This window comes from Neurospora tetrasperma, assembly GCF_000213175.1.
Source record: "Neurospora tetrasperma FGSC 2508 unplaced genomic scaffold NEUTE1scaffold_3, whole genome shotgun sequence".
NCBI classification, from domain to species: Eukaryota; Fungi; Ascomycota; class Sordariomycetes; order Sordariales; family Sordariaceae; genus Neurospora; species Neurospora tetrasperma.
In genome coordinates this window covers 4,091,933-4,107,613 of record NW_009799101.1, presented here as the reverse complement: position 1 = coordinate 4,107,613, position 15,681 = coordinate 4,091,933, and the positions used below count along the sequence as shown (strand labels likewise).

General features: G+C 53.1%; 6 protein-coding genes across 6 annotated transcripts; 1 reads left to right on the top strand and 5 right to left on the bottom strand.

Annotated features, from left to right (window-relative positions):
- Positions 1 to 327: 327 nt before the first annotated feature.
- NEUTE1DRAFT_146693 (uncharacterized protein) lies at positions 328 to 1,946 on the bottom strand (the record flags this gene model as incomplete). The annotated part of the gene is made up of 3 exons (XM_009853025.1): positions 328 to 931; positions 1,006 to 1,766; positions 1,910 to 1,946. 3 exons carry the CDS (start codon positions 1,944 to 1,946, stop codon positions 635 to 637), a joined length of 1,095 nt encoding a protein of 364 aa, XP_009851327.1.
- A 1,567-nt stretch (positions 1,947 to 3,513) lies between these two features.
- On the bottom strand, positions 3,514 to 6,070 carry NEUTE1DRAFT_82672 (uncharacterized protein; the record flags this gene model as incomplete). Its single annotated transcript, XM_009853024.1, has 3 exons — positions 3,514 to 5,610; positions 5,689 to 5,957; positions 6,003 to 6,070. The coding sequence occupies 3 exons, from the start codon at positions 6,068 to 6,070 to the stop codon at positions 3,944 to 3,946; spliced, it is 2,004 nt and encodes a 667-aa protein (XP_009851326.1).
- Positions 6,071 to 8,635: 2,565 nt separating this feature from the next.
- Positions 8,636 to 9,976, bottom strand: NEUTE1DRAFT_95032 (60S ribosomal protein L43; the record flags this gene model as incomplete). The annotated part of the gene is made up of 5 exons (XM_009853023.1): positions 8,636 to 8,987; positions 9,051 to 9,183; positions 9,242 to 9,273; positions 9,741 to 9,751; positions 9,822 to 9,976. 5 exons carry the CDS (start codon positions 9,858 to 9,860, stop codon positions 8,924 to 8,926), a joined length of 279 nt encoding a protein of 92 aa, XP_009851325.1.
- A 382-nt stretch (positions 9,977 to 10,358) lies between these two features.
- Positions 10,359 to 10,658, bottom strand: NEUTE1DRAFT_42150 (uncharacterized protein; the record flags this gene model as incomplete). Its single annotated transcript, XM_009851988.1, has 2 exons — positions 10,359 to 10,491; positions 10,576 to 10,658. 2 exons carry the CDS (start codon positions 10,656 to 10,658, stop codon positions 10,359 to 10,361), a joined length of 216 nt encoding a protein of 71 aa, XP_009850290.1.
- Positions 10,659 to 11,259: 601 nt separating this feature from the next.
- On the top strand, positions 11,260 to 12,730 carry NEUTE1DRAFT_42863 (uncharacterized protein; the record flags this gene model as incomplete). Its single annotated transcript, XM_009852028.1, has 3 exons — positions 11,260 to 11,314; positions 11,372 to 12,448; positions 12,561 to 12,730. 3 exons carry the CDS (start codon positions 11,260 to 11,262, stop codon positions 12,728 to 12,730), a joined length of 1,302 nt encoding a protein of 433 aa, XP_009850330.1.
- A 214-nt stretch (positions 12,731 to 12,944) lies between these two features.
- NEUTE1DRAFT_63985 (siderophore iron transporter mirC) lies at positions 12,945 to 15,363 on the bottom strand (the record flags this gene model as incomplete). Its single annotated transcript, XM_009853022.1, has 3 exons — positions 12,945 to 14,812; positions 14,875 to 15,005; positions 15,077 to 15,363. The coding sequence occupies 3 exons, from the start codon at positions 15,298 to 15,300 to the stop codon at positions 13,215 to 13,217; spliced, it is 1,953 nt and encodes a 650-aa protein (XP_009851324.1).
- Positions 15,364 to 15,681: the final 318 nt, after the last annotated feature.

Below are 15,681 nucleotides of genomic sequence, written 5' to 3'. Positions count from 1 at the left end.
TGTGATTAGCTCAGGATTTCTGTCTTGTTTGTGTATGTTAGTATCAGATTTCACTTCAGATAGTGAAATGACCAACCCAGCGGATGTCTCGTAGTATTCACCAACCATCTCGCATTGTGTATGACATCTTCATCCCAAATCTCTATACATAAGCATATGTTTCTACATTACAAACAACACAAGGGACGAGAGGTCTCTTTCCTCGTCCCCTCTCATCCCTGTGCTTCATGTCAGCCTTCGCCCGCTTCTTACAGACGGAGCATGCGAGCTTGGCTTGGCCTAGTCAAGTATGCTGAAGCGTGCAAGGCGGTTGACCTGTCAAGTCAACTTCCAAACCGGGTCTCTTTCTCTTTCTCGAAAACTTTGGTTGTGTTCGGCTAGGGGGCGGTCCAGGTCGACTCAGCGCATAAACAACAATTGTACCTTACCACCGACCAACTAAAACCATCTTTTGATATCAATACATTTGTACACATGCTTCTCTCTTCTTCCTCCACCCACACACTTCCCCATTCCATCTCCCCGGAAGATAATGGTAGTCCCACCGACGTCAACCATCCACTCATCACCACCTCTCCAACCTTCTTCCTCCTACTTCACCAGACCAGCCCACAAGGGAGTGTTGTTGTGTTGTTCACCTCTCAGCAAACATGCCCTTAACGCTGTGGAAGTACTCCTCCGCCAACGTGCTGCGCAGCTCCTCCTGCGTGAGCCACTTAAAGTCGACCAGATCATGCAGGTTGTCGGTCAGGTCGGCCTGGCCGGCCATGATGCGGCCCTTGAGGAAGAAGATCTTCTCGCCCTTCTTGAGCAGGGCGCCGTCCTTCTGGCCAAAGACGGGGCGGACGACGTGGTGGGCTACGGGTACGCGGCCGACGATCCACGTGTTCATGTTGACGCCTGCGGACTCGGCGAGGATGCGGGCTGCGGTCTGTTTATTGTTATCAAAAGGTTAGTTAACTGGAGTTTTAGAAAATGGTTGAAGGTTTGGGGGGGATAACGAACCTCATGCAACCCCTCATCCGTAGGCACGACGCCCGTAGGGAACATCCACTTGGCCTCCTCGCCTTCCTTGTCCGCCTTCTTCTTCACCACCAGATAAAGCGTCTTGTCCAGCGCGCGATCCAACCGCTTGACATCCCCCTTCTCATCCGCCTCCGTCCGTCTCGGCATCGGCTTCTCGACGGGGACCCGATCCTCAGCAGGGATCTCCTCGCCATCCTCCGACACGCGCATCTCCGCATCGGCAAGCAACTTGTCCACCATGTGTTTTCTCGACGACGTCTGCGACCCCACCAGCACCTCGTCGTTCCACGCCATCCGGCCGCGCGGGTTGTACCGACCAATGTCCTTGGCGGGCACGCCGTGGCGCTCCTTGAGCTTGATGCGCCAGTCCAGGTCGGCGGCCGTGTCCTTCTTGAAGTAAAAGTCCTTGCGGAAGGGGGCCGTCAGCCGCTCGTTGAGGCGTTTCTGGTAAAAGTAGAAGGATTCTTCAAAGGGGGTGAGGTCGCGCGTCAGCAGCGGGGGGCGGGTCAGGATCACGCCCGACTTGATGCGGTAGATTTGCGACGAGGTCGAGGTGGCGGCGTCGGTGCCTGTTGATGTGGTGACGGGCGGGTGAGGAGGGGGTAGTGTTGTTGTGGTCGTGGCAGTGGCAGAGGCCTCGGCGGAGTAGAAACGTCTAGGTGCACTGGCGCCGGCGGCGGCGACGGGCGCAAGTACTCGGGTTTGGGTGCGGCATTGTAGGCAGATGGAGCGTTGTTGGCCTGCAAGGAAGAGAGGAACAGATTGCGACGGGTTAGTTAGGGTGTCTAAGCTTAAAGTTTGCGATCGGAAGCCATGCATGGAAAACACCAATTCGTAACGAGTTGACGATACAAAAAGAAGAAAAAGAAAAAGTGGTCCATACTCCTAAGGAGAGCAGCTCCCCTACTCGACGCCGACATGATGGGCAGTATATATGACTTGGTTGTTGGACGGGGCCCGGGTGTGTAGACAACAGGACACGGGACGGAGGGAGGGAGGGAGGACGGGTGAATCTTGCGCGCGCGCCAATCCTCAACGCAACTCTCTCTCTCTCTCTCGCAAGTCTCGGGGTGGATTCGGGACGGGGTCGGTCGGTCGGTCGCTGCGGCGGCGGGCGGGCGGGCAGGCAGGCAGGGCAGAGCGGACGGACGGGCGATACAGCGCGCGGGAAACCGGCCGTGAACTTTTTCGATGTCCGCAGCCCCACTCTTTCCCTGGGGCCCTCCCGCCTGCCGCGCTGCCGCCGCGCACCGATCAGTCAGGTCCCCTGCTCGTTATTCGTTCCTGGTCGCGATTGAACAACTGAATCTTGGCAACCGATTTACTTTTCTCACCGCCTTCCCTTTTCGAAAGCTTCCCTTATTCTTCTCCAAAACCAAACGAACCAATTCCCCCCACTACCCCACCATAACTTTCACGTCGGCTCCTACCCCACATGACCACTCACCTGACTGAAGCGGGTCCAACAAACTTTTGAACTGCTGCAATAAAACTGCGACCAGTCCCCCTCCCTCTCTTCTTCCTTCTCTTTTTTTTTTTTTTTCTTCAAGGCACCATTCCTTATCATCACGACGTTTCTCTTCCTCCAAAACTGTCCTGATCATTTAGTCCGTGCCGAGAGGAACCACCATGAGCAGACGAATTCGCTAGCGGTACCTGCCTTTAAACGCTCTACCGGGTTGCTGTTAGATAGAATCTGCTTACATATTTTTTTTCTGCGAACTCTCGTGACGGTTTTGCATTGTAATAATACTGCAGACTGTCTTGTGTGTGTGTGTGTGTGTATTTGCTCTTCTGAGAAATGAGCTTGGCCCAGTCAGTCTGGTCAGTCTCCTTCTCCATAGCATGTATATACACTATGTGTGAGGAGACTTCGCTGGATGAAAGTCGAGATGGGGCTGGTCTTGAAAGTGTTATTCTTGCCTTCATGAAATGCTTCCCCGTCTCGAATTTCTCAAGCCTCGTTTTTGTGGCACGCGTGTTGTCTGGCTGCTTGGTGTCCTGTCGATCTATTCCTTGGCTTTGGATATGGACTCTGAGGTCATTCATGGATCGTTCTCCATCCCCGACACTTGCTTGTCGTCACTCCGGTCAATGTCGCGATCAAGCACGGCCACATGATTACCCCGATACTGTTCCTCCATCTTCTACTGAAGTCTCAGCTACGCCGCAATGCACATCACTGCCCAGCTCAAAATATTCATTCCCACCATCCATGTCGCTGATCATGATATATATATATGCGTGCTTCATCTCATAGAATTATCAGACCTGCCTCCTTGCTAGCGTTCGGACAAGCTTTCCGAATCTTTACTAGGCTACGTATCAGATTGGATGGACAAGTTAGTATACTATCAAAAAAGATGAACAAGAATAGAATGAGCAGTCATCACGTTATCAACCGACTTGTTCAGCACACCTTGCTCAATGCCGGAAACTGTGGACTACACTACATAGTCCAAGTTCCTTAACGATGACCAAAATGCAAAAAATAGTCATGTCTGTTCATTGAAAAGATCCTAATGTATAAAAGCTACCGCACGCCAGTTGTCCGCCAGGATATTTACCCAGATTCGCCCCAGCCGGCCCTGATACCATACACCATCTAACATATACATCACATGAGTGATCAGAAAGTACTTCTCCTTTCTATCATGCCCAATACATAAGCTTCATCCTGATCAACGATGACTGATGCAAAGCTTCCGTGCCAGCAACCGCTTGGATGCTGGACCAAGTTCGACGCCTTTTTCCGCGCTCACACTTTGCTCTGTTTCCAAGCCCTCATTGTACCTGCAATGTAATCCCCACAGAGCTCTGGAACCCTCATTACCGAAACGCCCTGCCAATCGAAAGCGATGGGCATCATGATAGTCGGGCATGTTGTTGGTCAGCTCCCAATGAGCCAAGTGTCAACTCACGCCTTCAACTGTTCAACCGCCCTAGTAACCTCCTTGGCCGCAAGCTTCTCCCAGCTCTGTTTCAGCTCTTCGCCTAGATCCATTGCAGGATTCTTCACTTCCTCGTAAAGCTTCCTCGACACATCTCGGTTGATGGCCTCGTACTGCTCCGCAGTGATTTTCTGCGAATGCCAGTGAGGCCTTAATGCTCCCCGAACTATACTGTTGATGCTTTGTTTGACGTCGAGAGGCAGAGCGGGTCGTGATGGCGATGTCTCTGGGGATCTGTGTGACGCATCGGGATGAGGCCGCCGCGCTAGCGATGTCTGGATAGGAATCGATGCCGACGAAGATGATCCACCAGCGGCTGCCGAGCCAGTTTGCTGGCGGGAACGACCGCGCTGTTGCTCCGTGTCACTGTTCTCGGGCGAGGTTCGACTCCTAGGTCTGTTGTTCGGCGAGGACGACCGGGAAGTCTTAGCTGTCGGTGATGTTGGTCGGTTGAGCGAAAAGTTTGCCGGAGCATAGACAGGGGCCAGATAGGAGCTGAGGCCAGGGGAACTCGGCCGGCTCATGACCATCGGCGGTGTTGTTGCCCGGGGACTGACATAGGTAGGAATCGGCGACCCCGTGTCGATGCTTCCTGGAACAGGAAATTCGGGAAGATCTCGGAAGCCATCCTCCTCAGAAGGCGTGCTCATCTCTACTTCCTTGAGCAACGACGATAAGAAAGACGGCGCTGCTTCGGCGAATGCTGATGATCCGGCGGTGGTGGATGAACTCGGCTGATTCGCCGCTGAGGTGGATGGTTCCCCGTTCTGATGGGTGTGTAGTCTCCGCGTTCGAGGCCTTTTCAGCTTCCTCTCGGGCTCATGGTGTGATGCTTCGACTTCTTCACCACTAATGGAGCGTGACTTGCGCTTGCGACTCGCGGAGCTCTCCTGGTTACCTCTGGCCATCTCAAAAGCACCCCATGCGCGTTCTTCTTCGCGTGTCTGTTGAGGGGACGGTTCGCGCGGGATATACCGACTTTGAAACACACTAGGCATGTTGGTGGTAAAGACGTCTCGAGCCCCCAGTCTAGTGGCGATCATCAGACGCTGCTGCCACCGTTCATGCTCTAGCCTCTCCTGCTCCCTAAGTCGCTGTGAGCGGCGGTAATTCTCCAGGTCTTCGAGTGTTCCATCGTCACCATCGTCATCCTGATAGTCAAGGTCCAAGCTCAGGGCATCCCAAACTCTGCCGGCAATCCTACCCCAAGCACCTTGCCACTCGTCAGAGCGAGCTCTTATCCTGGCCCGGCGCATGCTGCCTTGGGTTCGTGGGAAATAGTAGTTGCCGCGCTCGCGCCGGGCGTTCTGAGAGCCACGACGGGTTCTCGGAGCTGGCGCAAAGTCTTCGGGCATCCCATCTTGCGCGTTGATATCCTCACCTAGCACGTCCGCACATTCCATGCAGAACCAGTGGCTAGGCGGGACCCTCTCCAGGCCAATGCAATATGTATGATATGGCACATCGCACCCATCGCACAGCAATAGAACCTCCTCGTTATCTGAGCGATTGCAGACTGGGCACGGTAGGCTAACATCCTCCTCGGGCTCGGGGTTCTCGTCAAGCCATTGTTGGGGGTCGAACTCGGCTACCTGCTTCTTATCTTCGACATGGTAGGAACTCAGGAGTTTACCTGCCATAGACCGGTTAGCAATGCTGTTTGTTTCCGCATGCACAGTGATTTTCAATGGGAACCGTAAGCGTAACTCACCTCCTATCTTGTCGTACACATGCACCAGGTGGAATTGCTGGCGGCAAATGGGGCAGCTATTGGCCTTGTCGGTCCATAGTCGTAGGCAAGAATCGTGCAGCGCGTGGCCACAAACTTGGATCTCGGCTACATGGTCGTGTTTGTTGTCGTGTTTCCGGGTACCTGTGTTGCTGGCGGTTGTGCTAACGGGGCTGTTGTCGCTGTTGCCGGCATCGTCCTTGGGTGTGACTGCGTCTACTTCGATGGATGCGGCGGGCGCTCCGGGCTCACTTGGATCCCCTGTAGCAGGGCCGGCAGGAGCGCTGACGAAGGACGAAGGGAGTGGGTCTGGGGGTAGTTGGACGTCTAGAGTCTCTAGACAGACAATGCACTGATCAGCCATCACGACTGGGATGGTGGCGCGATGCTTAGAGAGGCAGCTTCTGGGCAAAAGACGGGTAATGAAGTCATGCAACTGAAAAGATAAAATATGAGATGTGCAGGGCACGATTGGCAACGTCTAAAGGAGTTACCTGACCAAGCACTCCAAGCAAGCGACGATGAGCCTCCCCTGTCCCAAATGAAATAACGTGGGTAGTTAGGTCACTTCAGGGCGAGCAAAGAGGTGTTGAATGTTGCTATGGTTGGCGGTGCTGGCGGGTGCTTTGGCGGTGGTGGTAATGGTGTGTAAGTGATTTGCGGCAGCAGGTGTGGGTTTGGGTTTGTGCAGTGGAGGTGGGTAAGTAGGTAGTAGTTTGCCGCTGGTGGAAGCAGTGTGGAAAAAGGTGAGGTGAGTTGCGGGAGGGAAAGACGGCCAAAGTGCAGATGGAGGTCCGGTAGAGGTAGGTCACAGGTCGGATCCGTTTTGTGAATGGTGACGGGATGCCAGGCAGGTGAAGGGAAGCAACGTCAAGCTAGAAAGTGGAATTTCAAGGTTGCCGTGAACGGGCCACTCACGAACGAGCGCGAGAGAAGGTGGAAGCCAACAAGGGACCTGGAACCTGGAACCTGAAAGCTTCAACGAACGGATGGAAAGCCCAGTGTCGAGTAGGTAGAGGTAGGTGTAGGTAGGTAGGTAGAATCGAGGGGCAGACTCAAGAACCTGAAGAGAATCCGAGAACCTTTGTGGTCCTTTTTTTCAGTCAAGGAAGGGTCCGGGTTCCCGTTGTCATGCACGGGCGTTGTTTGTTTGGAGGGTCGAGCGTTGGACTTTTTTGGAGAAACCAGAGGCCACTGCTTACGCTTGTTGGAGCAAGAAAAGAAGGAAGACTGAGTGATGCCTGCCAAAATATTCCAGATCTGGAGACGGCTTTTTTTCGCCTTCAAAGCCCCGTGTTAAACGCAACCGAGACATGGACCAATCCCATTCGAGGCCCCGCCCAAGATTCACCAGCCAAGGACAGGGTCGGAGGTCACATAAATAGTAAGTAGCGGGAGCTGTAGTACCTAGGAGAGGTAGGTAGCAGCACTGGACAACTGTGATGATAATATACATGCCCGTGCAGGCATGGAGGAGGTGTGTGTTCAGCCTACCGTATAGACCCCCGGCCGGGGGTTGATGTTCAACTTTCAGGGAACTCAGGCATAGTCTGTAAGCACCCATACTACCTATGTACCTACAACACTAGTCATGCTCACCAAAAACTGCATGCAAGACGGTGATTTTGAATTTCTCCACCCTCCAGCGCCCTCGAAAAGACACGTGGGAAAAGCCAGCTGACTCACGGTTGCTTGTTGGTCTAATAATCTAGACACTATCATGGTTGCCAAAACCTTTGAGTTCCCAAGCCTCGAACGCCAAGCATGGAGGTAACGAGCGCCTGGTCCGGGCAGGCAATCAAATGATTATTCTAGTTGAGGAAGGACACCCGCGGGATGAAAAGGGCGGGGAAGTAGGCAAGATCGTGACGGGCACAAACAGTCCATGTAACGATTATGGAATGAGAACCTTGATGCGTGATAGGTCATCCTGCTCGCTTTTTGCTAAGTATAAGTAGGTACCTGCCCAAAACTGTTGGTCTGGATCTGGATAACAGAGGGTTGCCTCAAGATGCCCAGGTACCTCTACGGTTGCATGTAGGCACCGCCAAGTAATAGGCTGATGCTATTGTTGATTTATGGTGATGACTGTCACTTTGAGGACTACTTGTTCACTATCTTAGAATTCCTCACGACAAAAATGTTAGGATGACTATAGGCAACAGTGAGGGTCGATGGGGTCATGTGTTTTTCATCGCGTCAATGGCAGTAACAATTCATGACTTCTTTCCGATGTTTCTTGATTTTGGATGCTATTAAGGATGAATCTGCATAGGGGAACATGATGCCACTTTGAATGCATCGACAAGTGCCACCCGGACACTCATGAGTGCAAGACGACCGGGAGGACAGTCTTCGAGACCTCGTTGAGTCGTTGGTTTGGCAGGGGTAGAGTGGATCACACACCCCGTTGGCTGCCCATGCTAGAGATTCCTTATCTGCAATCCTGTTCACGATCAAGTTGATACCGGGATGCGTTTCGGCCCATGTGTTGTTGTAAGCAGGCTCACGAGATGTGGCAATGTGGAAGCTAGGAGCTGAAAACATGGGATTGTCACGCAATTATCACTCGGGTATGCACTGTCGTGGTGTATAAATCTGAACCGCGAAGCTTGTGCTCACCATGTCTAGGTTGTCGTAGCACAAATCGCATCTGACCGGTCCTCTTGCCAAGCTCACACTTCACGTACCCCATCTAATGCCGTCATCTCCCCGGGAGAAAAGGAGTAATCAGTCCTTCTATCACATCCGCGTGCCCGTCATTTTGATTTCTTGAGACGGTCGTTGGACAACTTCAGAGCTCTTCAAAATTCATCGTTTGGCGTCTTGCAGATGCAGGAACCCGCGAACCGGGAGCTTGAAGGGGAATAGTTCTCGACACGAGGTTGCGGACATCTAATCACCGAAATGCTGGAGGGTCGTCGGATTTGGCCAACAGGAAAGGGTATCATGGTCATTGTCTACCGTAAAATCAAACCTGGCGATCTTTTAAGACATCTTCCCAAGCCATGCTTCATGTGAGGAAAGAGACGCCGGTAAAACTCCCTGTCTAGATCGCCCCGTCTCCAGACCACGCAATAGTGATGTCGTAATGGGTAGCAGCAAATTCGTTATTGAAGGAAATCTGGTTCATCCCAAAGTAAATCCGCAGATCCCCAATTGTCCTTTTCCATGACACCTAACCCGAAAGACCAAAAATGCCAGCTAAACGACCACCTTAAACCTCAGTGATCTCACGGAGACGGCGGAGGGTGGAGCGCATGGCAGCGGCGGCGGGGGTGCTAGAAATTGAATGTTAGAAGACGAGATACGGTCGAGAGGCGTCCGTTCAGATGAAAACTTACGAGACGGTGTAGGCACCACCAGCCAGGGTCTTCTTGCAGGCCTTGCAAGACCAGATGCCGACGGAGGAGCGACGGACAGTGTTCTTGCCGCAGAAGGTGCAAGTGTAGCGGGCGTGCTGGGACACTTCCTGCTCTGTGGGGTTGTTAGTAACCTGATGATGACGGGGCGTGGGGGTTTGTTGGGTACTGACTCTTGACCAGCTTACGGAGCGAAGCACCGTATCTGTTTGTGATTGTTGGTTAGTGATGCTGTTCCTTCGGTGGATTTGTTTGAAAGTGCGTGATCGACGAGATTCATTCGTGGTGATGCTTCCATTGTGAACTGATTGAGCCGAGTAGAGTATCGAAGGTCCGTGGGAAGGTGATGAAAGCGATGTCGAGGTGAAGGCGTTCGCAATGGCCCATGAAATTTTGAAGGTGCAGAGGTCGCCGTTGTTGATTTAGCTCGAGTGTCGCTCCCACAGATTGTTGGCTTTGGTTGCCGAGTCATGTTCTCATGTCGAATGCCCTCTCTTTTCCATCCTCAGCACGTCCACCAGTCGGCGCCCATGGAAGCTTGTCATTTTCAGCCGTGTGGTTCTTCGTTCTCGGTCGTCTTGTCGCCATTGGTCTCGTTGTCGTCGTCGAATGTCCTCGGTGAATCTCGTCGATCAAGGGAGTGTGAAGTCGAAGGAAACCGTCGTTACATACCTAGTACCGTACTATTTTTGCAAATCAAAAATTAGCCATCTCGCCGCAACGCATTCTTTCTGGAAATGGAGAGTTACATACCTTGCCGGAGATTCCGACCTTCTTGGTGCGCTTAGACATTTTGGCTGGTTGAGGTGGTCGTTGTCTGGAAAACTACCGTCCTTGCTGGCGATGTGCGAATTTGACAAAAGGCCAGGGCTTTTTTCTCTTGTGTGGTGTGCGAGCGCTGCGACGGCCGGTCCACACCCCGGGAACTTTTTTCGGACCCTAGGCAGAACCATTTTGCCGACGGGACTCTGTCCCAGGGCCAATGTGTGTGCCTGACAAATGTCTTGGCATTGGCGGGGCTTTTGCCCACATTGGCAGCTGAGCCACTGCCAGCTCCGGATTGACAGCTGGCCCGCGCCCGTCGCTTGTGTGACATCAGCCAACAACAACAGCTCTGTCAGTTACCCAGCAATTGTTCGTTTCTTCCGTCTCCCATCGTCGTCTCTTTGGAGCTCCTGTCGTGCCCCCAATGTTCTGCGAACACCCTACAAACTCTTTCCGACTCCCCATGTATGTGATGTTCAGGTTTCACAACTACAGAACCACTACTCTGCAAATTGGTGGACTACCTTACCTACGGAGAAGTCTCAATGTGGGTTTCTTCCAAAGCATGCAGCGCCCTAGCTCAAATCTCGCAGCGTCCCTACCGCAATGGCCCTCAAGGTTCGCACTGTCTGCGCAAGTGACACTTTGGTGGACTTTACTACTGCAGTACAGTGTTCAAGCGCTGTCAACAAACAACGGTTCGGATACTCAGCCGTAACACTATCCAATAAGACATCTTCACGTCTTCATTGAGCGGAATGAATCCCGACATCCAGAGAAGTCTCTGGGGTTGCTGGACTGCTTGATCAGGGAGGGACCGGACATTGTATCGACGATCTCGGGCGCACTCCAGATCTGGTCCGTGTTCCGGCGGGAGGCATTGCGGGCTGCGAAGACTTTGTCAATGGCCCCGTCCCGCCCAAGACTCCTTCATCCGTTTCTCTTGACCGCATGAAACGGCGGTGCTTGCCTATTTCGGATGGCATCCAGAATACCCAGCGGAACTGCTGTTGTGCCTCGGCTGGACAAGCATGAAGCGGTTGCAATGGTGACATATGGCGTGGTGTTTTACGCTTCGGTGGAAGCCAAACAAAAAGGGACGGAGCATGTTTGGAAAAGGGTTGGTGTTCCGATGACGCCGATGCGGTCCTTCCGCGGTCCCCCGTGGTCAAAATCTTCATATAAATGATGCATCATCTCGACCTATACTAAGTTGCTCAGACACTTTCGCTCTGCTCTTTCCTGTTGGCATCCCGAATCTTCTGAAGAACTGAAGGGTTGAGACATACTTCTTCTCTTGTTCACTTTGATATCGATTTCACCCCAATCTTTGTTGTGAAAGACTCACCTGTCCCGAACCTAGACACAGTCCCAACTACCCTTTAAAATACTCCCATCCAAAGACGAAACCAGTCATCTTCTCAAGATGCCTCTGAAACAACACGGTCGTGACTACGACATTGTCGTCTATGGAGCCTCAGGTGAGTACTCAACCCAACCCGAAAGCTCACATCCAACACCTAGCTAACAACCACCAGGCTACACCGGCAAATACACAGCCCAACACATCGCCACGCACCTACCCACCACCCTGAAATGGGCCGTAGCCGGCCGCTCCCGCTCCAAGCTCGAAGCCGTCGTGTCTCGGCTCCAAGAACTCAACCCGGACCGGCTCCCGCCCTCCATCGAGATCGTCTCCTCCGCCACCGACCGCACCGCCCTCGAATCCCTCTGCCGCCGGACCTTCATCCTGCTCACCACCGTCGGACCCTATGGCTCCCTAGGCGAACCCGCCTTCGCCGCCTGCGCCACCACCGGCACGCACTACTTTGATGTGACAGGCGAAGTCCCCTTTGTCCACAAGATGATCACCAAATACTCTTCCTTGGCCGCGCAGTCCGGAGCCAAAATGTTTCCCCAAATCGGCATCGAATCCGCCCCCTCCGACTTACTCACCTGGTCCCTTTCGCAACAACTCAAGCGCGAGTTCGGTCCCGCAACAAAAACAGGCGAAGTGACGCTGAGCATCCACACCCTGCGCTCTGCTCCTTCGGGCGGCACACTAGCAACAGTCTTCACCATTCTCGAGACCTTTTCTCTCAAGCAGTTGAAGGAAGCATATAAACCCTACGCTTTAAGTCCCGTCCCGCATCCGAACCCAGACCTCGCCGAACGGCGCACCACGTGGATCACCAAGGTAACTGGCTTAGCGACCACCCCCATTCTGGGGCTGGGAACGACGTCGGTAGCAGCCAAGACGGACGCGGCGATCGTGCAGCGCACTTGGGGTTTGCTTTCGCAGGCAAGTACCAACAAGGGGAAAGCAGAAGAAGACGAGAGTTATGGTCCCCGGTTTAGCTTTAAGCAGTACATGAAACCCCGGAACTGGTTGAGCGGAGTGGCTATCCATTTGGGGTTGATGGTGTTGGGACTAGTCATGGCTACGCCGTTTTTGAGGAAGATAGCCAAGAGGTTTGTCTATCAGCCGGGCGAGGGAGCGGAGGAGGAAGTGGCGAAGCGGGATGAGTTGGAGTATTGGGGGGTTGCGAAGCCTGATTTTGGTGTTGATGAAGTAAAGGAGAAAGAGGAGGGGAACAAGAGGGCGTTTGGACGGTGTTGGTTTCGGGGGCCGGTATATTATTGTGAGTTTTTATAATCCTTCCCCTTTTGACTGGATGGGCGGTTGTTGGGACACTTACGAGTGAGATATGCTAACGGACTGAACAGATACCGGCGTCTTGTTGGCTGAGGCGGCTGCCACGTTGCTTGAGGAGGAGAGCGTGGATGAACAGCTTGGTGGTGGTGGGATTTACACGCCTGCTTGCTTGGGACAGCCGTTCATTGACAGGTTGGACAAGGCTGGGTTCCATTTTGAGACGAAGATCATGGAAGAATAAGAGGCGACACGGTTGTTGGTAGTTTGAGTGTTGCTTGAGAGTGACATGAGGAAATACGTGGAATGCATTGTTGTGGCGTTATTGATAGGATATCGTTATTTTATGAGACAGCTTGCCGTTGAACTTTATGATTTTACCTGGATGGCTGCTGTCTAGCTGTCATCGAGCGAGATAAGTCGTAGCACATATTCACTGTTTTAGTTGCCAGTATACCACACGAAAAGGTTGATCTTATCCACATATCTTGAAATCTATCTCAACCTATTTATACACAAAGAAGAAATCCGCAATCAATCAATCATGGTATCATCGCTATCCTCCGACCTAACAAACACGCTGTCTAACTAATCAATCCAATGCTGTACTTCCACGTTGAAGATTCCACCAACCTTGACGTTCCCTTTGGTATATCCCATTTCCACGTTCCCATATCGCAACAGCAACAGTCAGTTCGTATCCAACATCCAAAACAGAACCTATCACCTTACAACCTCCTCCCAGGTCTCATTCTCTTATAATACCCCCTCCCCTTCCCCATCCAAACCCAAAACCTCCACCACTCCACCCGCTCCTCCATCCTCCTCGCCCGCTCATCAATCGCCTCCTCCCCCGTCCCCACCACCAGCCCCCTCCCATTCCACACCTCCCACTTCCCTCCCTCACCAAGCCTATAATCCCCGACAAACAGCGCCACCACCACCAGCGGCACGCACCACACCAGCGCAAACTTTAGAAGCACCGTGACCGTCTCCTGATACGCTCTGGCAATCGCCTCCCGCTCTACGCTTCCCCAGGGATAACTCCTTGCCACCACCACGCTAGCATATATCTTTTTGGCCTCCCCTTTCAGCGCGTCAGGGAGGTAAGCGACGAGTTTGCGCGGGATCAGTCGGCCCCAGATGACGCCGCTAAAGGCAGCTCCCACGGCCGCGCCGACTTCCACCAAGGTAAGAAACGCAGCGGTGGCGACGCCGACGTGTGCGTGTTTGTCGCCGCACGAGGCCTGCACGGCCAGTTGCGTAGCGACGTGCATCAGTCCCGCACCAGCGCCGAGGACGGCTTGGGCTGAGAACAGCGAGTGGATGCTCACGCCCTTGGTGCGGGTCATGAGCAGGATGACGATGGCGAAGGTGTATAGTAAGGCGCCGGTGATGATGAACGGTCGGGGGCGCGGGGATCGGCTCTGGCGGATGCCGAGGGAGGCCAGGATGGCGGCGATAGTGGAGGCGAAACTAAAGGTTTGGGTAATCTGGCCTGCGCGGTTGACGGGGAGGTTGAGAGCCACGAGGAGGTAGGAGTAGAAGTAGGGCTGGACTGCGATGTAGAAGATCATGAAGTAGAAGAACCCTAGGCTGCAGCCGGCGACGAAGGTGCGGGATTTGAGGAGGTCCAGGGGCAAAAGGGGGTGAGGAGCGAGGTTGGGGCGGGATTCCCAGAGGGGGAAGAGGATGAGGAGGAAGGTACCGAGGATAATCATAGGGAGGAGCTTAGGGTCGCGCCAGCCCTGGGGGGAGCGGGAGATGAGGGTTAAGGGGATCAGAATCAGGGAAAGGCCAGCGCTGAAGAGGAGAGTGCCGATGATGTCGAGGTCGCGGAGGAGGATGTGGCGGATTTTGGTCTTGGTGGTGCCGTGGTTATTGTTGCTGCGATAGTGCTTTGGCTTGAGGATGCCTAGTGCTTCAGCTTTCCGGCGGTTGAGGTACAGACTCAAGGCCAAAGGGAGAAAGGCAACGGGCAGGATGAGCGCCCACATGCCATAGCCCCATCGCCAGGTTGTCGATGCCAGAATGGCTGACGCTATCAGCGGACCGATCCAAACCGTGACCAGAAAGGGGCTGTCTGGCAGACTGGAGAAGAGGGCTCGGTTGAGGAAAGAGCTGGTATCTGCAATGAAGACCTGCTGGAGAATCTGCAGACCCGTTGAGCCAGCCGCGTAGAAGATTTGTGCCGAAGCGTAGGTTTCCACGTTCTTGGAGGCTGCCATGAGGATGTAGCCAAGTACGCAAAGGACGATGGAAATAGCAAAGGCCTCAAGACGGCCAAAGACATCGGCGATCTTGGCCATAGGCGGTTTGATGACGGCTGGTAACTGTTAGTTTTCTTGTCCCCTAAGATATTCGGTCACTCTGCAGTTCTCAACCCACCATTGACAACATTTTGAACAACAGACACAGTCGACAACAGAGAGTGGTTATTGAAGGAGCTAACAGCGAAAGCCGTTAATGCATATGTGACCTGACCCTCGAGTGACGTTGTGAAAGCGATGAGAAAGATGCTTTCAAGCAAGCCGTGTTAGCAATCCTCGTCCAAATTGTCGAACAAAACACCGGATTGGACGTAACAAACCTCATATAAGCTACAATCAAAGCAGACTTGGTCCACGCCCTCGAGACAGCTTCAATTTGTCTCACTCCCTCCTGAATATCGGATTCGGGCGTAACGCAATCACTCTCGTATAGAGGGGTAATAGCCGTGCCATAGTCTCCTCCGTCACTGCCGACCTCGAGATGTTCCGTTGAGAAGTGGCCATGTAAGAGAGGTGACCCTATCTCGTCGTCGTCGGGCCTCATCTTGCCGCTGCGCTAATTTTATGTTTGCCGAATAATGCTGCTCATGAATGCTTTTTGGTGATTCCAAAGGAGGCGGATGCTGTTTGGATTTGTTTCAAGTGGCGTGAGGGAAATTTGTAAAGTATAATGAAACTGAGGGTACTGTTGAATCCACCTCTTTAATTTCACATGTGGCCTGTCCGGAGATAATTATCGACGAGGAAGTAATTCACAAAACCAGCCTCATAGAGAATGAAGTGGAGAAAAGAAAGATGCAAAGAAATGAAGAAAGAGAAAAGACGAAAAGGTAAGTAGGCAACAATGATCCAAGGTTAGGTGAGAGGAGACGTGTTGGGTGGTATCAAGTTCTTGAATGTGATAGCGGTAACAGCGGCGAACAGC